The sequence below is a fragment of the Heloderma suspectum genome, chromosome 6 (assembly GCF_057233095.1).
Source record: "Heloderma suspectum isolate Gila_16-S chromosome 6, 16-S_ref, whole genome shotgun sequence".
In the NCBI taxonomy this organism is placed as follows: domain Eukaryota; kingdom Metazoa; phylum Chordata; class Lepidosauria; order Squamata; family Helodermatidae; genus Heloderma; species Heloderma suspectum.
Genome location: NC_139463.1, coordinates 45,498,849 through 45,524,791, shown reverse-complemented (window position 1 = coordinate 45,524,791; position 25,943 = coordinate 45,498,849). Strand labels below are relative to the sequence as shown.

Sequence of the window (25,943 nt, the reverse complement as noted above, 5' to 3'; positions counted from 1 at the left end):
TTTTTAGCCGAGGGAGTGTGAGAGCGAGAATTTGTGCTGCTCTGTTTTCCTGGAAACAGCCTCTCATGTTCTCACACATCTCCAGCGCTCTGACCAAGTTGGAGGCCTGCCCAGCAACCCAACATAATACACTCAGCATCTCTCTTTAAGCTGAACAAGCTGGTTACTCTTCGTAGCTAATAAATTGCCTCCGACCACAAAACAGCTCTTGACGGGATTGAGCAGCCGCAGTCTTTTTGTATGGAGGGGGAAAGGAGACCGATCCAAGCTGTGGAGGCATTTCTTCGGCAAGTGCCATACCTTGGGGGAGAGAGCGTGTCTTGCATGCAGAATGTACGTTTAGGCACACGTCTGTCCCCCCCCACACTCCCCGTTCCTGATTAAAAACAATTGATGCTGCCACGATAAAACAAGTGGCAAAGAACCTAAAAATGAAAACCAAATTGAAAGTACGGGTTCAGTAATTTCCTTTAAGCAGACCTTGAACTATTTTGTTTTGCTCTGCATTTTAATGACTTTCTGTGCACGTTGGCGTGTTAGCTGCTGTTGTTTGTAGTTGTGACTGGGTCTAATTGTAGTCTAAATATTGTGTGCTTTATTGTTTCCTAAATTTTGTGAGTTGCCTCAGGAGATTTTTTACCATGGAAGGTGGGGTATAAATATATTAACTGTTACTTCGGCTCAAAATTGAGAGTTACTGGGGGGGTTGTTTGTTGTTGTTCCACCCCCACCCCCAGCTTAATTTATTTCACCGCCACCGCTGCAGCGTTACCACAGTCCAGTTCTGAATTCTCTGGCCCCTTCCAGGCCTGCTACCTGATCTGCTTTCAGCTGGAGACATTGGGACTGAACCTGGGGCCGTCTCCATGCAAAACAGGTGCTTTACTGCCAAGCTGTTGTCCTTCCCCATGAAATAGTCCAAATGCACTTGAGGTTGTTGGAAAAGAAGACGGTTGCGGGCTGCGTTAAACTTCTGTTGCAGCCCTCACTGTGCTGTCTGGAGAAACATGCTCCTTGTTATTCCCTTCCCCTGCTAATTGACTCAGGGGTTGCAGGTCACGAGTTCCAGTGCTCTGGCTTATGCAGCTGTTCAAAATGAAAACAGGATTCCATCTGTTTTCTGTTTCTACCAGAGCTGATGATTTTGGTCCCATAAGAAGCAGATTTCTTAAAATTAGAAACTGACTTAAAAACTGGCCCTTCTGAAGCTGTTTTACAGATACGGGGTGATCGGGTGGACCAGGAATGGGAGTGGGCAGACATTGAGTTTACACTTCTAGCCCTGATCTGGGGGGTTAAGGTATATGCTGTCTAATGGTTAACAGCAGGGCCATTTCTGATGGAGTGAGACAGCTGGCTCCGGAGGCAAAACTCTGGCACTGTGAAATGGCAACAAGTAGCTTTTTGGCTTTTCTTTGTTCGCTTTGCCCATTGGTTGCATTTGTGCATACTTGTATGTACCCTAACTCTCAGCTCTGCATGTTGCAGTGTGTTTGGGTTTTAAAACTGCTTTTTTGGCACTTTACAATGTTTGAAGAGGGGATGCAGGGGAAGGGCTGTAGTGTAGTGGTAGAGCACCTGCTTTGTATGCAGAAGATCAAGCCCTCCTCCAGGTGCCTCCTCCAAAGGAGGCTTGGAGGGCGGCAGCAAGGAGAAGGAGGGCCTTCTTGGTGATGGCCCCCCAATTATGGAATGACCATAGAATGACTGCCTGGCACCGGTATTGTTATCTTTTTGGCACTAGGTTAAGACCTTCTTTTCTCGGGCATTTGGCAGCATATGATGAGGTTTTAATCAGGTCCATGATTTTTTCTTATTGTTGATTAAAATTGTTTTAGGTGTGTGTGTGTGTGTGTGTGTGTGTGCATGCGCGCGTGCTGTCTGCTTATATGTTTGTATGTAAATTGTTTTTATAATGTATTTTTAAGGTTTTGCTCTTTGGAAACTGCCCAGAGAGCTTCAGCTATTGGGTGGTATAGAAATGTAATGAATGAATGAAATGAATGAAGTTGCCAGGTTCAGTTCCAGGCATCTTCAGACAGGGCTGGAAAAGAAGATCCCTGTTTGAAGCCCTGGAGAGCCACTGCCAGTCAGTGTAGACCGGTTGGGTAGAAGGTAGAGCTCCAGATTTTTTGGACATCAACTCCCAGAAGTCCCTGCCAGCATGGCCAATGGGATGCTGGGAATTGAAGTCCCAAACCTCTGGAGACCTACTGTCTGCCCAAACCTGGTGTGTACACCACCTTTCCAAAACCTGGTGCCTACAGATGTATCGGATATGACCTACATCCAGCCTGGGCATGCTGGATGTGGGTGATGAGAGTTGTAGTCCAACACATCTGGAGGGCCCCAGCTTGGGGAAGGCTGGTACTGTGTCAGTACTGTGCCAGATGTATCAATGGTCTGACTTGCTGTAAAGCAGCATCCCAGGTTCTGTGGCGGCTTGAATAGCTCACCTCATCCCAGCAACGTATGCATTTAGGTGCTCCTCTTCCAGGTTTGGGAGAAGGCCAGCTAAATTTTCTGCCTCAGGTACCCACACGTTTGAGGTTGGTTAGAAGAGGATTACAGGCCAAGCATTTAGAATGCCACGTATTCTTCACTTAAGACTTGAGACACATTTCTACTTCAAAGATGCATCAGTTTTGTACTCTAAGTGTCATGGCTTCTCCCAAAGACTCCTGGGAGTTGTAGTTTGGTGAAGGTGAAGGGAAGTTGTCCACTGGAGATTTCTTAGGAGCCAGACCATCAATCCATCTACCCAGTAGGGATGTTGGAGAAACCTGCCACAGAATCAGATGAGTTCGAATTTCTGTGTATCCAACCCACAGATTCCTTAGTGGACCAGCTTTTCCTGAGCTGCGTGGGTTCCACAGCCTTGTGGACTGTTTTTGTTTTACTTTCCAGAATTTTATACAAATTTAGCCATAGAAAAAAATACATAAAATGAAAAAAACCTGGTCAAAAATGTGCATTTTCCCCATAGCCTAATGCATGAAAATGCACATTTGCTTGGGGGGGGGGGGATTGGTGTATTTTGGGAGGGATTTGCAAATTTGCGCAAGTGTGAATTTGTGTAAGTTCAGGAAATTGGGGAAAAATCCAGTTCCATCAGCAAGCAGATGATGGAATGAAAGGCACCGAGCAATCCGGGAAACGCAGATGGAACGGGTTTTACAAAATCTGCACATCCCTGCTACCCGGTAGTGTCTGCTCTGAGTGGCGATGGATCTTCCAGAATCCAGGCAGAGAAGGTTCTTTCCCATCCTCGGTGCTCGAGATCCTTTTGAGAGGAGATGTGGGGCATTGAACCTGAGGCCTTCTGGATGCGAGGCGGGTGCTCTTCGCCTGAGCCACCCCCAGACTCTCGCTCAGATGACGTAAACCTGTGTCTGTCTGTAGCATAGACAAGCCCTTGTACTTTGCTTGTGTGGGCGAGCTCTTGCTGGAGTCCTCCGAAGTTTGGACTGCTGCCAGGGTGTGTCTTCAGCTCAGCGGCTGGGGCTTCTGCAGCACCTAGCTGCACCTTCTGGGCTTCTCTTCTGCAGTTGGGGATTGCCTGACAGTGTGCCGTTTTCCCCTCAGGAATCTCCAGCCACGAAGCCGGAGAGCCCTTCCGAAATTGAGCAGAAGAGCCCTGCAGAGGAGTCAGGAGATGAGCAGACGCCGAGCAGCGAGAAGGAAGAGGAGCAGTCTTTCCTGGTCAGCCTCTACAAGTTCATGAAGGAACGTCACACGCCCATCGAGAGGGTGCCTCACCTCGGCTTCAAGCAGAGTATGTCCTGTGCCGCCTTCTCTGGGGTGGGGGCCTGCATTCTCAGATGCCCTCCTCTTTCTCCAGGCTGTGTGTGTGTGAGGGCCAGCCCTATCATTAGTCAGAATGAGGTAATTGCTTCAGGCGATGGATGCCGGGAGGCGGCGGCAACACAGTGGAGGAGAGAGCTCTGGACCATGCGGCCTCCGTGTACCCCCTGAACTAGCCTGGTGCGTTCAGGTGCAGTGGAGGAGGCTGCCCCATATTCTGTGTTGGTCAGAGTCTTCTGCTGTTCCAGTTGGCTTTTGTACATGGAATGGGAGGGGGTGCCATCTTATTTTTGCTTCAGGTAGCGAAATGCCTTGGGCCAGCTCTGGTGTGTGTGAGAGAGAGGGTGAGAGAGAGGATGGAAGTGAAACTAATATCAAGGGCAACCATGAGGCACGCTGACAGTGCCATTTTGAATGGCTGGCCAATTTGTAATTCTTCTGTTGCCAAACCTCTTCCCCCCTGCCTGTTTTGGAGTTTGTGCACACACTTTCTCAAATGCCCTTTTCATGCTGAGAAAGCAGCCCCCCCTCCTCAAAAAGACAGGCTAGCCTGCTGTCCCCTGAGCCAGTTATCCTGGCCCCTTCCATTCTTTGAGGGTAGGGATGTGGGTGATGCTACCACAGGGGAGGAAGAGAGGCTGTTCACCTGGAAAATGGAACACCTTCCCTTCAGATCACCTTCTTCCCTTGTGATCTCTTAGGACAGGTCCATGTGCATATTAGCATTGCTTGATTGCTTGTAGTGACCTCCTTGGAAAACAGAAGAACTTTTTCTCTCTCCCTTTCTCCCCCATTGCACACTTTCAAGCATATCTTTGCAGCCATAAGGACTAGCAGCTTGCTTAAATCAAACAATGGATTCTTGAGAAGCCTGGCTCTGTGCCCAGCCCTATATTCTTTTGCTTTTCTGTGCTTCTGTGGAAAGGCAGTGTTTTTACAGCCAAAGGCAGCGCTATTATAGTTCTTAGGCCAAAGGCCTGTTTTGTGTCTTGCTACTCTAATTCCTTCTTGTGCTGCTTCTTTTTTTTTTAGTTAACCTGTTTAAGATCTACAAAGTTGTGGAAAAGCTTGGAGCCTATGAACTGGTAAGGAAAAAGAAATTCTAGCTTATTGCAAGTGGGGTTGACACTTGTTGAAGACCTCTCCTAAAAATGTTTCGTAACTTCAGTTTCCCTTCTGGAAAATGGAAAGAATAATGTATTTATTTTAATTTTATTTACAATATTTATATACTGCTCCACATAGAAGATTTTGGAGCAGTGAACAACAAAGATAAAAGAATTAAACACCATGTTAAAACAATTAAAATGAAACACATTCTGAATTTAATAAGCTGCAGCTGAATAATGTATTAAGGCTGTTATGCCAATATAAGTGGCACTTTATAGGATAAAAAAAGCCACCCCCCCCCCATTTGTAAGCCCCAAGGAGCTTACAATCTAACTATCATGAGAGCAAAATCAGTGAAAGACTGTAAGGCAGTTTGCAAATGGGCAGTGCAAGGGCTGCCACTCTGATATCTGGCCCAGTCCCGGCATGTTCTGGCTAGGGTGCAGGGAGGTGCCTCCGTCCCTCATCCCAGGAATGTCCTGAGAATCAGGGATAATAATAATCTGATGCAGAACTGCTCAATGTATGATCCGTCATGCTGAATGGCGAACGCCGCATACCAGCCCTGTGTGTGATGGTCCCTTAGGGGCTATTATCCACCCCTCTTTTTGCTGCTTGCCTACATCTGAGGAAATGAGGTGTTATCGAGTTTGTGGCAGGCCATGATGCATGTCTGCGTTTCACTCGGTGGGTCATGGAGGCCAGAGATCATATCTTTATCTTGGAAAGCTTTACATCACTCTAGGAAGATAGGATAATATTATCCTTGCCCTGCCCCATATTGCAGATGAGGTTGGGGGGTGTTGCCTGAAGCCCCTGAGCAAGTTCAGGGCTGAGGTAAGATTTGAACTGGGGATGTCCTGACTGACCCTTTTCGCTGCTGTGCTATACCCATGCGTTAACATCATCAGAAGAGGCCCTTCTCAAACTCCTTCTATAAGACAAGTACATTTAACATCTACAAAAGAAAGGGCCTTCTCTGTGGTGGCCTCCTGACTGTCTGGTGCCAATGCTGCACTCTTTTCAGTGCCAGGTGAAAACCGTTTTAAAATACATTTTTAGATTCAGGTTTGTGCCTTTTTAGCTGGTTGAAATAGTTTCATGCTTCTTGATAGTAGTTTTTGATGTGTAGATTTTAGATCATTCTTCTTGAACTAAATTTATTGTATTTGGTTTTAGGTCTTTTTATGTACACTGCCTGGAAATCCTTTTTGGGATGAAGGCGCTGTTTATAAAATGTCCAAATACAGAAATAAATGTTGATCTGGAGTCACCTACTCCAGCTTTAGCTGACCTGGTGCCCTCCAGATTTGTTGAACTTAGGGATGTCAGGGAAATCCATTTGGGGGGTGAAGTTTGACGAGTTTTCCTAGGCTCAGCTCCCTGGACTTCATTTTGGTTCCCACTGCAGAGCCCAGCTCTTTGCAGTGAGTCAGGCCAGTTCATGGATATTTTGGGAATTTCGCACATTTTTTTTTTGCAGTTTGTGCAGGTTATGGCTGAAATTGCGCAATTTCAGCCGCATGTTGCGCAATGCACAGCTGAAATTGCACTAAGTGCAGAAACTTAAAAAATGTGCAAAAGAATTTCCAGAGTTTAGGGAACAGCCCGCAGCTGGGCTCACAGACACAAAGTGAGTTGAACACGTCATGAAATTCCGTCGAGCCAAAAAACTGGATTTCCCAGTGATGGACATCCCTAGTTGAACTACAGTTCCCAGCAGTCCCCCAGCCACTGTGCCTGGCTGGGGGATGTTGGGAGTTGTAGCCCAACACATCTGGAAGGCACCAGGTTGGAGAAGGTCGACCTACAGTCTCTGCAGCTGCACTTTGCTTGCCGCCAAAAAGCTGCAGCCCCGTCCTGCACTGGAGACGGGGGCTCTGCGTGAACAGAGCTGGCACCTTATGGAGGAGGCTGAACCTTCTTGAGTGGAGGCAGGACACCCCCCATCTTCTTCTTGCCCTTGGCAGATTCGTGAGACGGTGGGGTGGCCCGCTCCCCCTTCCATCGGTTGCCTACCAAGAGAGGGACAAGGAAGTGACTGAGGCTACATCCGTGCGGCACGCGGGGTGTGCGGGGGGGGGGGGCTGGCTGTGCTGGGCAAAAGCGTGTGTGCCTCCCTGTGTGCTTGTGTGCACGGGGAGGGCTCCCTCTTAGGCTCAGAATGGGAGTGGGAGGCCGCAGCACATCTGAGTGCAAACACTTTTATTGTTTTTTGACCAACAGCACGACAACCCCAGACAAAGAAAAACGTGTGTTTTCTGGCTGTCTTGAGGTGAGCTTGCTAGAGCCAATTTCCTCAGGTCAGCTCCCCTCAAGCAGGCGCAGCGTTGCAGCCTCTTCTTCAAACGGTTCCTGGGAGAGGTGTGGATCCCTCAGGCGGAAGTCGGTCGAACTCAGGCCAGTTGTGAGAACTGAGTCTTGGGGGCCTAAATCTACTTCCATCACTAACTGGGTAGCAGGGGAGAATGTGGGCCGCCTTCTCTCCTTCTCCGCAGGCCTGTGCTCCTCGGCAGCCTTGAGGGGGGGTGTGGGGGGTGTCAGTGCCAGACCACATGCAAGCTGGGAGATCTGTGATCAGGCCTCCCAGGGTCTTTATTCGTTCATTCGTTTAAAAGTAGCCATTGGGGGAGGAGAGGGTCTTGCGCAGCGAGCAGATCTGTACGCCATCAAGGATGAGCTTGATTGTAAGATGCGTAGAGTTCTACATCCTGTCGCTTCTCCCTGATGAAGTGTATAACAGTGGAGGCTGATGGCTCCGATGTCAGTGGGGAGTGAATCTGCTCCGGGTTTCCATCAGAACCAGTCTGAACTCTAAAGGAGCTATCCAAGCACATCGGATAGCTCCTTTAAAGTTCTGATGGAAACCCGGAGCGGATTCACCGCCCCACTGACATCGGAGCCACCAGCCTCCACTGGTGTATAAGTAACCAGCATTGGGGTAATTTCTTCTCTGTGACTGATTTCTTTATGCCAGGGGTGTTGAACCTCAAGCCCATGGGCCAAATCCAGCCCTCCTGGGGTTCCCCAAGGGCCACCCCCCTTTCCCTCCTCCAACCACCGATACTTTCCTGGGTTTTGTAGCTTCCCCCCTCCCTTCTAAAAGGTCGAAATGCCTCTTCGGAGACTTAGTTACTGGCAGTACGAGCTTTACACTAAAACAGGCCTTCAGCCCCACCCGCCACTGGAATGCAGGCCTCAAGAGCTGCTCTGAAATTGAATTTGGCCCCCGGGCTGAAAGAGGTTTGACACCCCTGGTTTATGCCCTTCTTCGGGGATAGATGGACAGGACTGAAGTCTCCACGTGCTGGACGGTCAAGATGAGCACAATTGGTAGACAGACCCCTGCTGTTTGCAATGATTCTCATCCTGTAGTGGAGTCAGTTAATCCCAGAGGTGGTTTTGTGCTTGTTGCAAAAGGTGGCGTGTTTGGATCCCCCAAGATGTTGTCCCGGTTGAGAAGATGCAGCTAAGGAAGGGAAAGGAGGGGCCTGGACCTGGTGGTGGAAAGGCTCAGAGTCAGTCCTAGAATCTCCAGTTAAAATGAGCCCACGTAGCAGGTGCCAGTTGGAGCTGGCAACACCAGGCTGGATGGGCCAAGAGGCCAACGCAGAATAATGCCACTCCATTTGTTCTATCAGAGTAACTCCTTAATTACAAATGACATTTTGAATCTCAAACCTTGGATATTTTCTCTCCTCGCCTCCTTCCTCCGACCAAGAGTTTCAGAGCTACTTCTTACTTCTAAATTGTGAATGTGTGTGAATTCTTATGGGCGATTCTACCGCACCCCAAGTCTGCGTCTCGGGGGTTCACCCGCTGTTCCTCGTTACAGGTCACAGGAAGACGTCTTTGGAAGAACGTGTACGACATGTTGGGGGGCAGCCCTGGGAGCACCAGTGCTGCTACCTGCACCCGGAGACATTACGAGAGGTGCCGGGCTTCTTCCTCGCTTTACGCCAGTCCTGCCAGCAAAGGGAGCGCCATGGGTGCCACGGGCTTTTATTTGGGGTGGGCGGGGTGGGCAAGATGATGGATCCAAATGTGGCCCTGAGAAGGCTTCCTCTCAAATTTTGTACTTAAATGAATTACGCAACTAAATAAAGCCTCTGATCTGCTGATTAAAAGGTATTTGATTAATCAAGTAATGCTTTAGAGAGCAATCCTATGGTTCCTGGGCGAGCGTCCCAGGGACCATAGGACAGTTCGGAAAACTCTTCCGATGTCACAGACAGCGTGCTGACCTCGGAAGGGGGAGGCGGAGATCCAACCCCCCGACAGCGGAGACAGCATGCTGACCTCGGAAGGGGGAGGCGGAGATCCAACCCCCCGACAGCGGAGACAGCGTGCTGACCTCGGAAGGGGGAGGTGGAGATCCAACCCCCCGACAGCGGAGACAGCGTGCTGACCTCAGAAGGGGGAGGCGGAGATCCGTCACTCCGACATCGGAGACAGTGTGCCGACCTCAGAAGGGGGAGTTGGAGATCCAACCCCTCTGACGTCAGAGACAGTGTGCTGACCTCGGAAGGGGGAGTCGGAGATCCAATCCCCCGACATCGGAGACAGTGTGCTGACCTCGGAAAGGGGAGTCGGAGATCCAACCCCCCGACAGCGGAGACAGTGTGCTGACCTCGGAAGGGGGAGCCGGAGATCTAGCCCCTTGTAGCCGGTGTAGAGAGAACCGTGCCAGCTGCCTCTCTGAGGTTGGAAAATCAACCTCGGAGAGGGGGAAAAGGGGGCGTTCCGGAGGGTGGAGAGGGGAGGAGACCATAGAGGCTGTGATACAATTTTTTTTTCAGACACTTCCAGCCTCCTTCCCTCTCCCTCCAATGTGCCCTCACTAGATGGGCTGAAAAGCCCACCTAGCAAAAATTAGATTGGAGGATGGAGAGGCAAATATTGTCTCTGCTGTTCCTCCCGCCTTCAGCCCAGCAGGACATAGGAATCTTGGAAGCCTCCAACTTAGTTGATTAAGTGGTTGTGAGCATGTTAATGAATGAATGAAGACAGATCTTTATTGTTGGGGTTGTGAGTTAAGGATGCATTTTGTGCTCATCGTCAGGTGGTTTTGCTTCTGGTGTTGTGTTTGAAAAGGAGCCTACTGCAGAGGCCTGCTTTCTCCTAAAATCAATTATGAGATTGCAAGCTATCTTGCATTTCCTTCAGTATCTTCTGGCAACCTGCTGATTTTTATTTAAATGTAATTAACTGCTCTGTTAAAGTAGCTGACTGCTCTGTGATAAAGCATATGCAGAAATATATCACTTTGGCTTATTCAGTTTTTAGCATGGTTCATCTTGGTTTCAATATTGGGAGGTCTTTGGTTTTATTTTTGGCAAGGAGTAGCCTAGTGGAGAGAATAATGCAGCAAGGTGGGTGAGAGAAAGGGTGGGTTGGTCATGCCAAAAACAGAGTTTTCACTGGTCGCTTTGGACTGAGACAGTGGAGGCTGGTGGCTCTGATGGCAGTGGGGCGGTGAATCCGCTCTGGGCTTCAGTCAGAACCTGGAGTGGATTCACTGCGCCAGTGACATCAGAGCCACCAGCCTCCACTAGATTGAGATGTAGCTTGCATGTGTCAAACACATTTTCACAACCCACAGGACGAGGCACTGGCTTTAAAATGCCATCTGAGATTCTCAGGAGTCCAGATGCTGCCACCGTGTGAAATTTCTCAAGTGTAGATTTGCAGAAAACAAGCCTGCTTTGTTGTGGTGTTGAGGCGTCTCACGGGTTTGGCATTTGCTTTGCAGGCTGGTCCTTCCGTATGTGCGGCACCTGAAAGGTGAAGATGACAAGCCCCTGCCCCCCGTCAAGCCCCGGAAGCAGTATAAGGTCCCCAGGGAGCCAAAAGGGGACCAAGGGGGTGGCGGTGCAGAGAAAAAGAGAGCCAAGAAGGAGAAAGTGAGGGACCAGGTAAGGCGGTGCTCACCCAGATTGGGGGGCGGGGCGGTTCAGGTGCACAAAACTTTGTTTGCGGGGAAAAGTCCCCCCGCCAATGATTTTGCTTTATTATTAAAAGCCACCAAACAAGAACATTTAACACTTTGGGGGCTTGACTGCCCTCTGGTGGCTGACCAAGAATAACCAGTTGATGGTTTTGCCCAATATTCCTTAGTTCCTTCTCTCTCCTCTTTACTGTATAACAACAACAGCTGCTGCTGTTCCTCTCAGCAATGCTCAGTTTTATCAAAAGCAAAAAACAAACGTATTTGCAAGCTCTGTCGCTTTACAGCCAAAGCGGTTAAAAGTGATGATGATGTTAAGCACAGGAGTGGGGGGTTGAAAGAGATGGGCTTGAGTTGACGCCCCTCTCCCAAGCATGTCCCAGCAGCTCTTGGTGCCGCTCACACTGTGCACCAGGCAATCGTCAAATAACCTTTCCGTGCTTTGGGGTGAGAATCCAAGCCAAGGGTTTAGATCAGAGGTGGCCAGACGCTTGGTTTGTGGGATTTCTATTTTTTTTCCAGGGGCTTGAGGTTCACCAGCCAGAGATAGTTGCAAAATGGAGGCTTGTGAGGGGTGGAGCCCGACACAAAACTTGCAGATGCTGAGTTATGTGTGTATATATGCAGATATAAAAATAATTACTAGCCTAGGTAAACCTATTTAAGATGCCCAGCCCTGTGTTTATTTGTAATGGGGAGATCGTGCAGGGAGATTCTTTGTATCCGAAGTGGGGTGAAACCTTCTGGGATGAAAAGAAGAGTCCCATTTTCCTTCCCTTTGCAGATAAGTGGAAGCAGCTGCTTTATCCCACAGCTCCTCCCCCTTTTTTCGACCATGCCTCTTCCCAGTCTCCATCTGTATGGTGAACGTCTCTTTGGTTGCAGGTTCTGTTGGAGACACTGAAGCCTGATACGGTCAAGCCCAGCAATGGCATTGAGCAGAATCAACCCCAAGAACAAGCCGAGGGCTGCCTTCCCCTTCCGAACGGCAGGGAGGTGTCCGAGAGCCAGCCCCCTGATGGCTGCCAGGGCAACTGCAGGGCCCACGGCTGCTCCGAGGCCTACAAGCGGCTCTTCTCCAGCTTCTACTTCAAGGGGAACCACGGGATCATGTCGCCCTTGGCGAAGAAGAAGCTGCTGGCCCAGGTGAGCAAGGACGAGTCCTTACACTGTCACGACAAGCACCTCAGCCACTGCCCGGAATACAGGAAGGTCCGAATCCGAGACGGTCCTGGCTTAGACCCAGAGGCCAGACCCAAGGATCCATTGGTCAGTCACCATCACCAGGAAACGCAGAACGCAAGGCCAGAGGTCTCCAGAGGCCCAGCGGGGTCCTCTCAGGTCTCGAAAGCCAATGAAGGAATGCCTAAGGTGTATCCGAGCCTCAAGGAGAGCCAAGTGCCCCAGAAAGTGGACGATGGAAGCTCTGGGGGTCATCCGTCACCTGGTCCACTTATCTTCAGGGGCTACTTCCATACGTCCAGAAGCAACGTCATGAACCCCCAAAGCTGCCACTCTCTCTGTGGGCCGGTAGAATACTATCCTGGTTTCAAGGACTTCCCAGAATCCTCCTCTGCCTATCAGCAGCCTGGGAAGGATGCGCTGTTGGGCAGCCTACTGCAGAAAAGGCAGGAGGCCTCGGAAGACCAGCCCGAAGATCTCCGCCGGAAGCCGAGTCAGCCTCTGCCCTGCTGGAGAGGGGACACCCCGCCACCCTCGGCCTTCCAGATAAGTAGTCCCGGCGGGAAGAGAGGCTCCTCCCCCTTTCCACATGCCAAGGCCTCTTGGGTGCCCCCAGTGGCCAACCTGGCGAAGGTCAGCCCACAGGTCCCGAAGAATGGCGGTCAGTCCGCTCCTGAAGGCCAGGCTGGTGGTTCGGTTCAGAAGAAACGAGCCCTGGAAGAGGACTTCTTCCTGCACGGCAAGAAGCTAAAGGCCGTTTCCCCTTTTGTCAAGGAAGTGGAATCCAACAGTGGGCTGGAGCAGGGGACTTCCCCGGGCGGCCAGGCAAAACCCAAGGCAGCAGTGCCAACTTCAGGCTTCCCGGTTGCTCCTGTGCCTCAGGTTCAGGACATGTACAAAGGGACGATGCTGAGGCTGCCCGAGAACTTTGGCACCCCAGGGGAGCATTTAAAGGGACAGCCGCCCTCGCTGATCCCATCTTTGTCCATCAGCCCGTTTATTATCCCCGCCTTTCCAACCCCGTTACTGACTGCATCTGTTCAGCCCTCTGACCTCTGCCAGCCCCTGGGTACAACCCTAGTCCACTACCCCACGTCTTACGACAGCGCGCTACGCCATCGGCTATATCCAGTCTCGACATGGCACAGCCAGCCAGCCTACGCCTCTTCCCACGTGCCTGCCTTCCACCGGAACACCAAGCTGTAGCCACCCTCCGTGGCTTTCAGAGACATGTAACGTTTTGGACAAGGCACAAAACAATGTTTGAACTGCAGCCGTGCTGCACTTCAGTGTTTTGACTGTCCACTTTCAGGCATGCGCTCCCCCCCCCCCCCCCCGGGAAAAGCAGCAGGATGCTACAACCAGGAACATATAATCTTTTTTAAGAAACTCTTGAGCTTTGAACTGTCTTTGTATTTGGTGTGGTATGCAAATGACTTATGCTTAAAAAAAAATAACCTCAGTAGGGAACAAAGTTCACATAAACAGAGATTTGTATCTGGTCGTTCTGGACCTGGTTCCATTCCAACTCATCCATACTTTCTAGGCACAACAAAAGTTGTTGGAATGTGCGAGGGCAGGGTGGGGGGCTCCATTTGTGCAAAGGGGTGCCATAAGCCTTGGCAAGTAAATGCTGGCTTAGTGGCAAGCAAGGAGTGCTCTGAACATAATCTCCTCTCCAGCTGGCCTGCAGATGCACAAAGATAATAAGCCCAGCCCGTATATCATCAGTGAGATCAGGGAGTGATTTTAGCTTACGCTTAGGGCTGATTCACTGCACAGCCAGGGCTGGTGAGGAACAGACAGAAGAGTCCATAGTTTCCTCCTCTCCGGCAGGGGAACTTCAAGGTTTGCTGAGGATCTCCAGGTTGCACTTCGTACTGTAAAACATCTCTGCCATTCCAGGATCCCTTTCCTCATCTGAATCTCATTTAGTTTTGTCTGCTTGCTCAATCCAGTGCTACAGTGTTCAGCAAGGAGGAGGAACGCTCCATCTCCAATCAGTGGGGCGCTACCCACCCTGCCAATTCCATAGGCAGAAATAGTGAAGGAGTCCTGCTGTGATAGGGCTTGCGTTGGGGCCAATGCACCATTTCCTGAACATCTGATCGCCGGAGTATATCCTCCTCCTCCCCAATCCCCCAAATTAAGTTGGAAGCACGTCGCACCTTTCAACCCCAAATGGTTTACTCTTTAAGGGAGTCAGGGCAAAGAATCATTTAATTAATACAGCCCCTCCCCCCTGTATTAATTGCAGATCTTTGCATGGCTCTCGATTGGAGTCAGGCAAGCCCTCCAGCAAATGACTCCCATGTAGAAGCGGGGCGGCCGGGGTCCCACTTTGGGTCCTTCTGTCACACCTGTGCATTGGGAGCAAGTGACTGAACGATTCAGTCGCACCCAGTACAGGGCAATGGTTGGCAGCGGAGCCTGATTGCCAGCCCAGACCGGGGCTTGGGAACCCTACGGGCCGGACGCGGGTCCTGGGACTTCCCTGTCTGGCTGGCAAGTTTCTTTTGCTGTGGTCTTTGATCCAAGATAAGGCCGACTTTAACGGCATTTAAACTTTAAATACCTGCACAGAATTGAGCTCTGCCTCAGAGGCATGGGAGCTGTTGCACTGGGGCTTACTCCTGAGTAGACAGTACAGCGCCTGCAGCCACTTAGTAGCGCTGCTGCTCTAACCATTTTCAGAGGGGCAGCTGTGTTAGGCTGTTGCAGTAAAAACGACAAGGAGTCTTGTGTCACCTTAAAGACAGATCCAGTTTATTCTGGCATGAGCTTTTGTGAACACTGCCCACTTCATCTGATGCACCAAGGGTTAACCTCAAATTGGTGGATTTATATACACACAGGGGTGGTGGTGGGGTGGGAACGTAGGCTGTGTTGTCAGAGGGAATTGAAATGCAAAGAGTATAAATGATTATTTCAGTTCCTTCTGACAATGCAGCTTGTGTCTGTTTCCTCACCCCCACCCCTGGATGTGTAGATTTGTTGCGTCGGATGAAGTGGACAGCGCCCACAAAAGCTGTCAGAATGAATTTGTTAGTCTTGCAGATTCCATAAGGCTCTTTCCTAATCATCAGGAGCAGAAACAACCAAGTCTTAGTTCCAATTGATGGGCAGATCTACACAGGCATCTGTATTGTCTGTTATGATACAGTTTGAACATGACTGGGTGAAGTTAGCTTGCATTGACTCAAAGCCTTGGCCCATCTAACCCAGTGTTGTCTGCACTAACTGGCAGCAGTTTCCCCAAAGCCTTTCCCAGTTCTGCTTCTGGTGAGCCTTTAAGGGTGCAATTCTGTACATGTTTAGACAGAAAAAAGTCCTACAATTCCCAGCTTTCCCCACCTGGGAGTTGTAGGATTTTTTTTTTTTCAGTCTAAACATGCCTAAAATGGCGCCCTAAGCTGGACAGGGTGAGGACTGAATGTGGCAAAACGTGTGCTCCTCCACTCAGCTATGGCTGCTCATAATGAAACATCCTATTTGCACATCAGTTGAATAAGTTGTGCCATATTTAGAAATAAATGTTCAGATAATAGGCGTATACATCCAGGGCTATGTGTTTTGTAATTCTATGCACATAACTACCACGCTATTGCTGACTGGTATTGGGTACAGAATTCATCATCCCAAGAATCTCAGTTTTCGTTTAAAAATAAAACCCGGTTTCTAGCCCATAGGGTTGTAAAGGCCTGAAAGTGTGTGAGCTGTGTCTTGTGCGGTTCAGAGACTCACATGCTACTCGCTAACCTTCTGATAGGGATGTATGAATCCCTTACCTGGTTCTGGTCGGGGCATCCGCTTGGGGGGGGGAGGTGATCCATCCCCCCCCCTGGAATCCTCCCAGGGCTGGCTGCAGCCAGACTTCTGGCCACTGCTGCTGCGCTGCGGACTCAAATGGTGGCCGCTATGCCGGCCGCCATTTGCGTCCCTGCCTTAGGCCGTGATAGGCTACGTAATTATTTACGTAGCCTATCACGGCAAAGAGCAGGGACGCAAATGGTGTAAGGGCGCCATTTGCATCCCTGCTCTTTGCTGTGATAGGCTACATAAATATTTACTTAGCCAATCATGGCCATGGGCAGGAACGCAAATGGCGGCCACTACGACGGCTGCCATTTCGTTCCGCAGGCTGGTTGCGGAAGGAGGATGACCCGACCCAGAGCATCTGCTGCCAGGTAGGGTCCGTCCCGGGGGGATTTTGGGGTGGTGGTGGTGGGGGGGGGTAGTCTCTTCCGCCACGGACTCCGGGGGGCCAGAGTCCAAAGAATCTGGCCTCACTGGAATCCGTGGCGGATTTCTCCAACATCCCTAACCTTCTGCCTTGAGCACGTTTGGGGCTTGACTGCCCTTCGGTGGTTGATGACTTGGAACAACGGTTCCTGATTACAGAGTGATGTCACAAAGCCAGTCCAAGCGAGGGCAACACCTCCCGCCCTCACTCTGTAACTCCCCCCTCAATTTTGCTCAAAATAGTTTGAGAAATTTCTGCTTGACCCTCAATCCAAAATAGCATTTAAAAATAAGTAATTTCAGGAAAGAAGTGGGGGGTTAGAGTAACGGTGGCTGAGTGCTGTCGCTATAAGGCAGCGGCGCCGAACCTCTCTCAGTCCGGGGGCCAAATCCAGTTTTGAGGAGGGTCTTGGGCATGGTGTTCCACTGATGGGCGGGGCAGAAGCAAACGGGGCCACAAAGACCAACGTCTTTTAGCGTAAAGCTTTTCCTGCCAGTACGGAAGCCTTAGGAGAGGCAGTTCAGCCTCTGAAAGGTGAGTGAAATTTCTTAAGTGAAAGGAGGAGAAAAAAACGTGGCAAAATCAGGAAACCATAAGCCAGTGGCAGAAAGGGGCGGGGCCAGGGGAAAGGGGCGGGGCCAGGGTTCTCCAAATACCCCTGCCTAGAAGGTCGGATTCAGCCCACAGGCCTGAGATTCGGTATCTGTGCTGTAAGGAAAGCCTGAAATGTTTGAGAGCGGTCTAGTTTAGCAAAAAGGTAGCAGTGCTATAATCGCCACTATAAAGGGGTGAGAAGTAAAGCAGTGGATAATCTGCTTTGGTTGGTTCTCCTGGCTTTATTTGGGGGGCGGGTTCTTCCTGTGGGTCCCAACAGGAGGGTAAATAACTGTGTGGCCCACATGAGGGAACAAAGGGCTCTTGGATCCAGCAACCCCGTGGCCACCTTTGCCCCACCTCACCCCCGGTCTGTCCCATTTGGGGATCCATGACAGGTGGGAGTAATGGCGCTGGCAGAGGTCTGCCTGAGGAGCTTTCTGTGGGCATAATGCCCCCCCCCAACTCTACTTTGAGTAGAGCCATGGAAATGAATCGGACTTAAGCTAGGACCAGATCCAGCCCCCAAAGAATAAATGGATCCCTTACAGGCTGCCTCGCTCTGCTTCTGGAGAGCGCCAGGCCTGCCCCCAGCCAGCGGCCACTGCCATTTTAGTGTCCCACAAGTCCCTTGAGAATGATTCTACATCGTGGCTTGTAGGAAGTAAAAGTAGCATCTGCCAGCTGCCCGGAGGAGCTGTGCTCTCGCCCCTGGCAAAGCCCTCCCTGTGCCCCCAAGGGTCATCAGGACGCCCCCTCCATCTTCCCGCCTGTGAATTGGGAAGTGAAGGAGGGGGGTAATTTCAGCTCTGCTTGAGGCTGTGGTGGGACTAGATCTGTGGATTTTTCACCTAACTTGTCAAGGATGTGTGAAACAGCGCACGGAACGAGGAAAAAGACCATTCTGTTACGATGTAGGCGTGATTAGACGTAGACCCAGAGCAGGGGGTGCTGGACTTCAAGCACAGGGGCCAGACCTGCCCCTCTGGGATTCCCTAGATGGCCACACCCCTTTTCTTTGGCCCCACCCCTTCCCCCAATCACTGATTAGGGGTTTTCCAGCTTTTGTGCAGTTCCCCTCCCCATTCTAAGAGGTTAAAATGCCACTCCAAAGGCTCAGTTACCGACAGAATCATAGAACAGTAGGGTTGGAAGGGGCCTACAAGACCGTCGAGTCCGACCCCCTGCTCAGTGCAGGAATCCAAGTCAGAGCATCCCCGGCAGATGGCTGCCCAGCCTCATCTTGGATGCCTCCAGTGTGGGAGAGTGCTTGAAGCTAAAATAGGCCAGTATTTTTGTATGTTTGTATTTTAATTTTAATCTTATTTAATTTTTATTTTGTTATTACATTTACATCCCACCTTTTTTCCTCCTCAAGGAACCCTTGTACACCGTCCCCCTCCTCTCCATTTTATCCTCACAACAACACCCTGTGAGGTGGGTTGGGCTGAGAGTCTGTGACTGGCCCAAAGCGGCACCCAGTGAGCTTCCATGGCCGAGTGGGGACTGGAACTCCAATCCAACACTCTAACCACTACACCACACTGGTATTTTAGTCCCACCCCTTTTGCCTTCAAGCCCCACCCACCACAAATGTGGCCCCTGAGAGCGTCTCCGAAATGGAGTTCATTTGGACTGAAAGAAGTTGTCGTCATCTTCATCTTCTTCTTCATCATCATTAATTACATTTCTATACCGCCCCATAGCCAAAGCTTTGGGCAGTTTACAAAAATTAAAAACATTAAAAATATAGCATACAGAGATTAAAATCCATATCCATAAAAAAGCACACGAACAGACAATACACACAAGAGAACAGATATCTAAAACACTTCAAACAAGCAAACAATCATAAGATAACAGATCCATTAAAACTGGTCATGTGCTGCCAAATGCCTGGGAGAAGAGAAAGGTCTTGACCTGGTGCCGAAAAGATAGCAATGTTGGCGCCAGGCGGGCCTCGTTGGGGAGATCATTCCAAAATTGGGGGGTCACCACCGAGAAGGCCCTCTCCCTTGTTGCTGCCTTCCGAGCTTCCCTTGGAGTAGACAGTAGGAGGAGAGTTTTAGATGTTGAGCATAGTGTCAACCCCCAGGTATGGAGTTAAGCAGCTTCCAGATGTTTTGCACTACAGTTCTCATCAGCCAAAGCCAGCATGGTCACTGCTGAGGGATTATGGGAGTTGTAGTCCAAAACATCGGGGGGGGGTGTGCCTGCTTGCTTATCCCTGGTGTCGTTTACTCTTGTAAGAGCTTGGAGGGAGATGGGCAGATCTAAAACCATCCACCTCCTTTTCAGCAGATACAATTTGAAACGAAACCATCCCACTTCCTTTGTCTTTTTTTTTAAATACTTTTTATTCTATTTTTTAACTTTATAAATGAAATAAACAATACCAACAACCTAATCAATAACTACAATTTTCCAACAATACAGTATTCTTAAGAGGACGCAGCAATAACGGAAAAGAAAGAGAAAACAGGAAGGAGAAGGAAGAAAAAAAAAAAAGGAAAAATATATAAAGAATTATTTAAAGAAATTAAATTTAAACCCCATTACACAGAAACTTCAAATCCCATTCTGCTTAAAAGTTATACCTATAACATTGCCAATATTACAATTCAGTACAGCGTAGATAATGAACCTTACATTTCAATATCATATCATCAGCCTTGTAACAAGGCAGCAGGCCTACAATTCATTTCCAGTAACCATATATTGCCCTTCAGCTAACATGTAGTAATAAAGCTTAACAATTTAACCAGCCTAAAATCTTACTAACCAGTAATAAGGGCAATAATAATTTAAAAAGATTTAAAAGGATATATAATAACAAATCACTAATAAATTTTATAATGTTATATAATAAAGCTTAAAATCAACCTCACAACAATCAGTAATATATTTTGTACCAGTTATATGAATGAGTGTATGCATTGTACAGTATATCATATCCATTTTAAAAAAGAAAGGATTAAAAGAAAAGAGAAAAAGAGAAAAAATAAGAGAGGGAAAAGAAAAAAAAATCTGACTTCACCTGTATCTTCTAGACTAAACATAGTCAGTTAGCAAAACATGTTTGTAGATTTCAGTTCAAGGTGCTGGAACAGAAATCTCATCTGATTTTCCATTTAGCCACACTTCTGCAATTTCATGGTTTAGAAACTTCTTCATCTGACCTTCAGAAAAAATGCAAAATGTAGCAGGATATTTTAAGTGATATTGTAAGTTCATTTGCTTTGCCATATTTTTCGCCTTGGTAAATTGCCTTCTTTTATCAACACTTTCTTTGATGTAATATGGAAATAGCATAAATTTATCTTGTTTCCAGCCTCTCTTGCCAAATGCAGGATATAATTTTTTGTGGAGATTCTTGCAAATTGAATTATAATCGTATAACCAGTCCCTTTGGCATTTGACACACGGAATACCTGCTCAATATCAAATGAATAATCAGATGGTACAGGGAGTATCTCATGCAGGAACTTATCTACAAAAGTGGACAGATTTACATCAGTAGGTAAATATTTAATACCAGTAATACGTACATTTGCCCTGCGAGCTAACGCCTCCTGTTGAGAAATTGTGTCAGAAAAATTATTGAAAAAAGCTTGTAACGTAGTTTCATTCCCTGCCAGCCGATCTTGCAACTCGTTAACCTTCGCCTCCATTTTTTGCCAAAAAGTGTTAATTAAATCCACAGCCCCTTGCAGGGCAGTGATGGAATTTTGGATGGTATCCAGCCTCTTAGCCTGTTCCGCAAATTGCAAGGACAAAGTTTTTATCAGAGCAAGTAACTCCTCTGTATCTCCACTTATCGAAGCCTTTGCCAAGGGAGGTGTGTGTGGGGGTGGGTGGGCAGATATCCTTTTCTTTGCCTTAGTGTAGTCATCCTTCTCTTCAAACAAGTCTTGCAGGTCTTCAAATATTGTTGATATTTCTTAATCCATTCCTCAGATGTTGTTGGCGTTTCTTAATCCAAAAACCACAATGGAGCACGTCAGCCCGAGTTTCTCCTAATTAATTAGGAGGTTCAAACAGCTTTGAGCAATGATTAAGCTCTGGCAGACTAGCCCGGGAGTACAGCCCCCCTGCTACCACACCGAGAGAGCTGTTCTTCCAAAACTTCATCCAGAGGAGCTCCCGCCTCCCCCTTTGATTCCAAGGGGAGAGATAAAAAGGTTTTTCAACCTTTAAAAAAGCTGTTTGAGATAGCGTCCCACGGAGACCCCGCGGGATGCTGCAAGGGCGACATTGGCTCTGACTGGAAGTCCTGACCTGAACTATAATATTTGAAAATATTCCAAATATACCAAACACACTTGAAAACAATCAAGTATAACCAGATAATTAACACCATCAGTACTCCATAAGTTCATACAAGAAAGTCTTGCTGCGGCACCTTAAAGAACCAACATGCTGATTCCTGCCTGAACATTTGTGGACTAGAGTCCACTTCATCAGATGCATGAAGCGTTGTTGGCATGTACGTTGTATAGTTGGCAGGTATACATCAACACACAGGTTCAGAAAACAAAAATATAACCTGAGGTGAGATGGAAATGAATTGCAAAAAAGACCATCTGTGACATTTAAAGTTTAACTGTATGTACAATAAGCACAGTCACCCAAAGTGCCTATGTATAGTAATCCTACAGTCCGAAAGAGCAATTGTTTCTGATCCAATATCACACCCCTCACATCTGGGGGTGTTGGAGAAATCCATAAGGGATTCAAAGACATTTGGATTTTTATGCATCTGACTTGTGCATTCTTCAGTGGACCGTTTTTTTCTGAGTCAGGCTGATTCCGCAGGCTGTTCTTTCACCTGGGGCATTTGTGCTAATTCTCATGAGCATGAACTACTGTGGATTAGTGCGTTTTCACAAGTGAGCATTAGCGCTAATGCGAAATAGTGGAAGTGCAACACATTTTGTATTTAAAAAATCTGATTCCATCAATGAACAGATGATGGAACAAAAGACACTGGACAATCCATGAAACACAGATGGAACAGATTTAACAAAATCCACACATCCCAACTTGCATCCCACACTTCCCCTTCACTTTACAACAGAGTGGTCCATTCAGCTGTTTTGGAACCATGTATCAGGGCAGGAGTCAATATATGTGATGAACTCCCTTGGGGACTGTGACATCTGCTGCTCCTTTACTCAGGCTTTCCCCTATTATCCCTTCACACCTTGGATAATACGCCCCCCCAAAGCGGGGCGTCACTGCCGTGTCAACTGCACCTGCTGACTTGGCTGCTCTTCTACCCAGCCACAGTCAATGCCAACGTATGTTGATTCTATCGCTGTTACTGTGACTGCTAATTCGGGACGTGAGTGCTGGCATTCAAGACAAGGCTGGGCAGCCACCTGTCAGGGATGCTCTGACTTGGATTCCTGCACTGAGCAGGGGGTTGGACTCGATGGCCTTGTAGGCCCCTTCCAACCCTACTATTCTAGGATTCTATGAATAAGGTAGTGTAAACGTCGACCAAGCTGGCACATGGATTTAACTCAGGAAAATAAAATAAAATAAAAGCTTATTATTTACGAGGTGTTATTCCAGTGTTATAGCTGTTGTTATTTATCTTACATAGATATTGCTAATTACCCTAACCCTACCTCATTACCCCTCTAAATTCTCCTCTCCAAAACCAGCTCCCTCAACACTGAAAACATGCCTCAGACATCACTCAGTCCCCGCTCCCCTCGGGAAGAACCGAAACCGCCAGTCATGCACACGCCCTGCCCTGCTCACAGTTAGCCTCCTCTTCCCTGCACAAGCTAATCACATCAGTATTAGTACAACAAAACAGAAGGACATAACAAGCAGGTGATTTTGTCACAGAGACGCTTCATGCATATTCAAAATCAGTGTCTCATCAGTTTCCCACATCTGGCCATTTCCTCCCACAATCCAAAAGGCCTCCCGAATCATTCTCCCTGCTCCCCTTGACACATTGGCTCCTTGCGCTCTTTGTAGCTGTAGAGGAGTCCATGTTTTCTGCGGGATGGGCATGTTGCGGGGTCTGTTTGTTTTCATCCGTTGCATCCTTGATTTTGGTTTTGGATTTTCCAAAGATGGATACCTTCCTTTCCATTTTATGGTCACAAGAACCCTGCAACGTAGGTCAGGCTAAGACTGGCCCAAGATCATCCAGTGAGCTGCACGGCTGAGCAAAGTCTTGATAGGATCAGAGTTGGAAGGGGCCTTGGACGTCATCTAGCCCCAAACCCTGCTCAGTCTAGGGTCTATGATGGAGGATGCAACTGCAGAGTCTCTGACAGATGGCTCTCCGGCTTCTACTTAATGATCTCCAGCAAGGGAGAGTCCGTTGCCTCCTGAGGCAGGAGCAGCTCTCACCACTAGGAAGTTTCTTGTAATGTTTAGCCGAAATCTGCTTCCTTGCAATCTCCATCCACTGGTTTGAGCCCTGCCCTCGGAGAACACGCCTGCTCCATCTTCCGAATGCCATCCCTTCCGATATCGGAAGGTTGCTCTCTTGTTGCCCCGATCTGTCACTGTAACCACAACACCACAGAGGATTCGGCTTTTGGGGTGCCCTCGCATGCGCTGACTGGTGTGAAGTGAGCTGATTTCTCAAGTCCCCTTGCTTAGTGCCATCCTCACCACAAGATGGCGGTGTTTGCACTTGTTTGAGAGACTGGAGAACTCTCAGCAGCTTTTCTCAGGGTCAGTTTTCAGAATGTTCCTGTAACTGAGCCAGGAAAGAAAGAGAAAGAAAGAGAACAGGGTGGCAGTGGGGGCATGAGTGAGCCCCGATCTTTGTTTATTTATTGCATTTATATCCCGCCTTTTTTCCTCTTGCAAGGAACCCAAGGCGGCTTACATTCTCGTCCTCCTCCTCCTCTCCATTTTATCCTCACAACAACAACCCTGTGAGGTAGGTTGGGCTGAGAGTCTGTGACTGGCCCAAAGTCACCCAGTGAGCTTCCACGGCCGAGTGGGGACTAGAACCTGGATCTCCTGGCTCCCAGTCCAGCAGTCTCACCACCACACCACGCCAGCTCTCATCTTCGCTACCCTTTCTCACCCACGGGCAGCACTCATCTGCAAGTCTCCGTGAAAGGAAACAGAGCGTAAAAGAGCACGCCCATCCCAGGGCTCGCAGGCATTCCCGCAAGCATTCTAAAAATGACATGAAAAGAACACTTTTATAGAAAGTCTAGAGATGTAAAATGTCTGGAAATAATGAAGCCATGGGGGAAGACATTTTTTAATCCTCTCTGTAAGATTCCCAGCATAGTTAGTTCTTTCATTCTTTATTGCAATTATTGATCTGAAATATATTTTACTGATAGACATTTATGCTCAGCATGTGAGTAGAGTCACCGTTGTGCATTCTTGACAGTAAAGGTGCATTCTTGACAGTTTGGGTTTTGTTCTATGGAGTCCTGGGTTTCTGATGCTGTAGCAGTCATTGCATGTAGTTCTAATCTATTCAGACAAGAATTACAAATTTGCTGAGTTTGTTTTTAAAACGTTTAAAATATAATGATAATTTTATGAGCAAACTAAGTCATACATGAAATAACTTTAGGCACAGAAAGGCTGCTTTGTGTTCCTAAGGCAGCCCTCCCCAACCTGGCGACCTCCAGATGTTTTGAACTACAGTGCCCAGCATTCTTGAAGTTTGGCCATGCTGCCTGAGGCTGATGGGAGCTGAAGTCCAGAATATCTGGAGGGCACCAGATTAGGGAAGGCTGTCTTGAAGCAACAAAGTGACTTGAAATCTGCAAAGAGTGCTAAAAAAATAGGTATTGCTTATTTTTCAATTTCCCCAAAATTTCTATTTTTTCCTGAAAAACACACAATGACCACGTTTTTCCCCACATGGTCTCAAAATTTCCAGAAAGTTTACGGGGCATTTGAATTTGGATGGCTCTCTGAAGAGCTATGCTGGCCACTTTCTCCTGCCAGCAGGGCTCTCAAGAGTACAGGTGGCGGCGGTGGTGGTGAGTGGAGGGTCTGAGGGGTCAGCGGGGATGCTGTGCTTGGCTGTCCCCTGAAGCTGGGCCTGCCAATGGGGTTTTGTGTGAGAAGAATGTGCCCCATTGTGGGGCCATAGCTCAGAAGTGGAGCACATGCTTTTCTTGCAGAAGGCCCCAGATTCATCCCATCAGGCTGCAGCAGGGGGACATTGACTGCAGGAGCATTCCATCAGCTCTGCTGGAAAACCAGCATCATTGGGTTCCTCTTCTCCTCGAACTGTTTCCATAATTTCCAGCTGGTCATTCCAAGAGCTGTTATTGAACTTGAAAAATTGGTGCCTGAGTTTGTTCAGGCATACAGTCTAAAAGACACAACACAAAAGGGAAAAGAGATGGGGGGAGAAGAGGAAAACAAACACAGGCAGTAATTCTTGAAGTTACACAGTTTTGACCTTTAAAGCCTTAAATTGTTTGGGACCAAGTTACTTGAAGGACCGCCTTCACCCATATCATCCTGCCCGCACTTTAAGATCAGAAAGAGAGGCCCTTCTCATTTGCCCGCCCTTGAAAGCAGTCAGGTGGGTGACCACTTGTGAGAGGGCCTTCTCTGCAGTGGCCCCACGCCTTTGGAACAAGCTGCCATTGGAGGTCAGCCATACTCCATCATCGCAGACTTTTAAGAAGGCCTTGGGAACATATTATTTTACCTTGGCCTTCTCCTGAAATGACTGCTATTGTTGCTGTTACTGCTGTTAACATTGTTGCTGGTTTTGATGTTGTTTTTATTGTGTTTATGTTTTTATCGCTTTTAATATTTTAATAGTTTTTATGTATTTTATTGCTGTAAGCCAGCTTGGGAGGGCTTCTGCCCTGAAAGGTGGACAAGAAATGTTTTGAATAAATAAATAAGAATATGCAACCCCGAACTGGGTGTGCTGTGGCTTGTCATGTCATGTGAACTCAGCCAGTGGGGGTGATTTGAGGGTTAAACAACCCTCGCATAACCCACTGTAAGTTTTAGGGTTGGCGTTACATATTCATGATGGCAGCCAGCACATGCCACTGCTCCTCATGGCTAAATTAACCCATGATAGGCTGT

At 48.3% G+C, this 25,943-nt stretch overlaps 1 protein-coding gene across 2 annotated transcripts in view; it reads left to right on the top strand.

The window, feature by feature from the left end:
• Positions 1-13,541, top strand: part of ARID5A (AT-rich interaction domain 5A) — a 33,582-nt gene extending 20,041 nt beyond the window's left edge. The window contains exons 3-7 of one of the 2 annotated variants that reach the window (XM_084804132.1): positions 3,586-3,775; positions 4,837-4,889; positions 8,750-8,847; positions 10,667-10,829; positions 11,747-13,541. In XM_084804132.1, the coding sequence (XP_084660258.1) occupies positions 3,586-3,775; positions 4,837-4,889; positions 8,750-8,847; positions 10,667-10,829; positions 11,747-13,249 (2,007 nt within the window). In that variant the 3' untranslated portion in view covers positions 13,250-13,541. Of the gene's footprint in view, positions 1-3,585; positions 3,776-4,836; positions 4,890-7,057; positions 7,190-8,749; positions 8,848-10,666; positions 10,830-11,746 lie in introns of those variants that run through there. The other variant, XM_084804133.1, reaches the window with a different exon arrangement.
• The last annotated feature ends 12,402 nt before the right edge of the window (positions 13,542-25,943 follow it).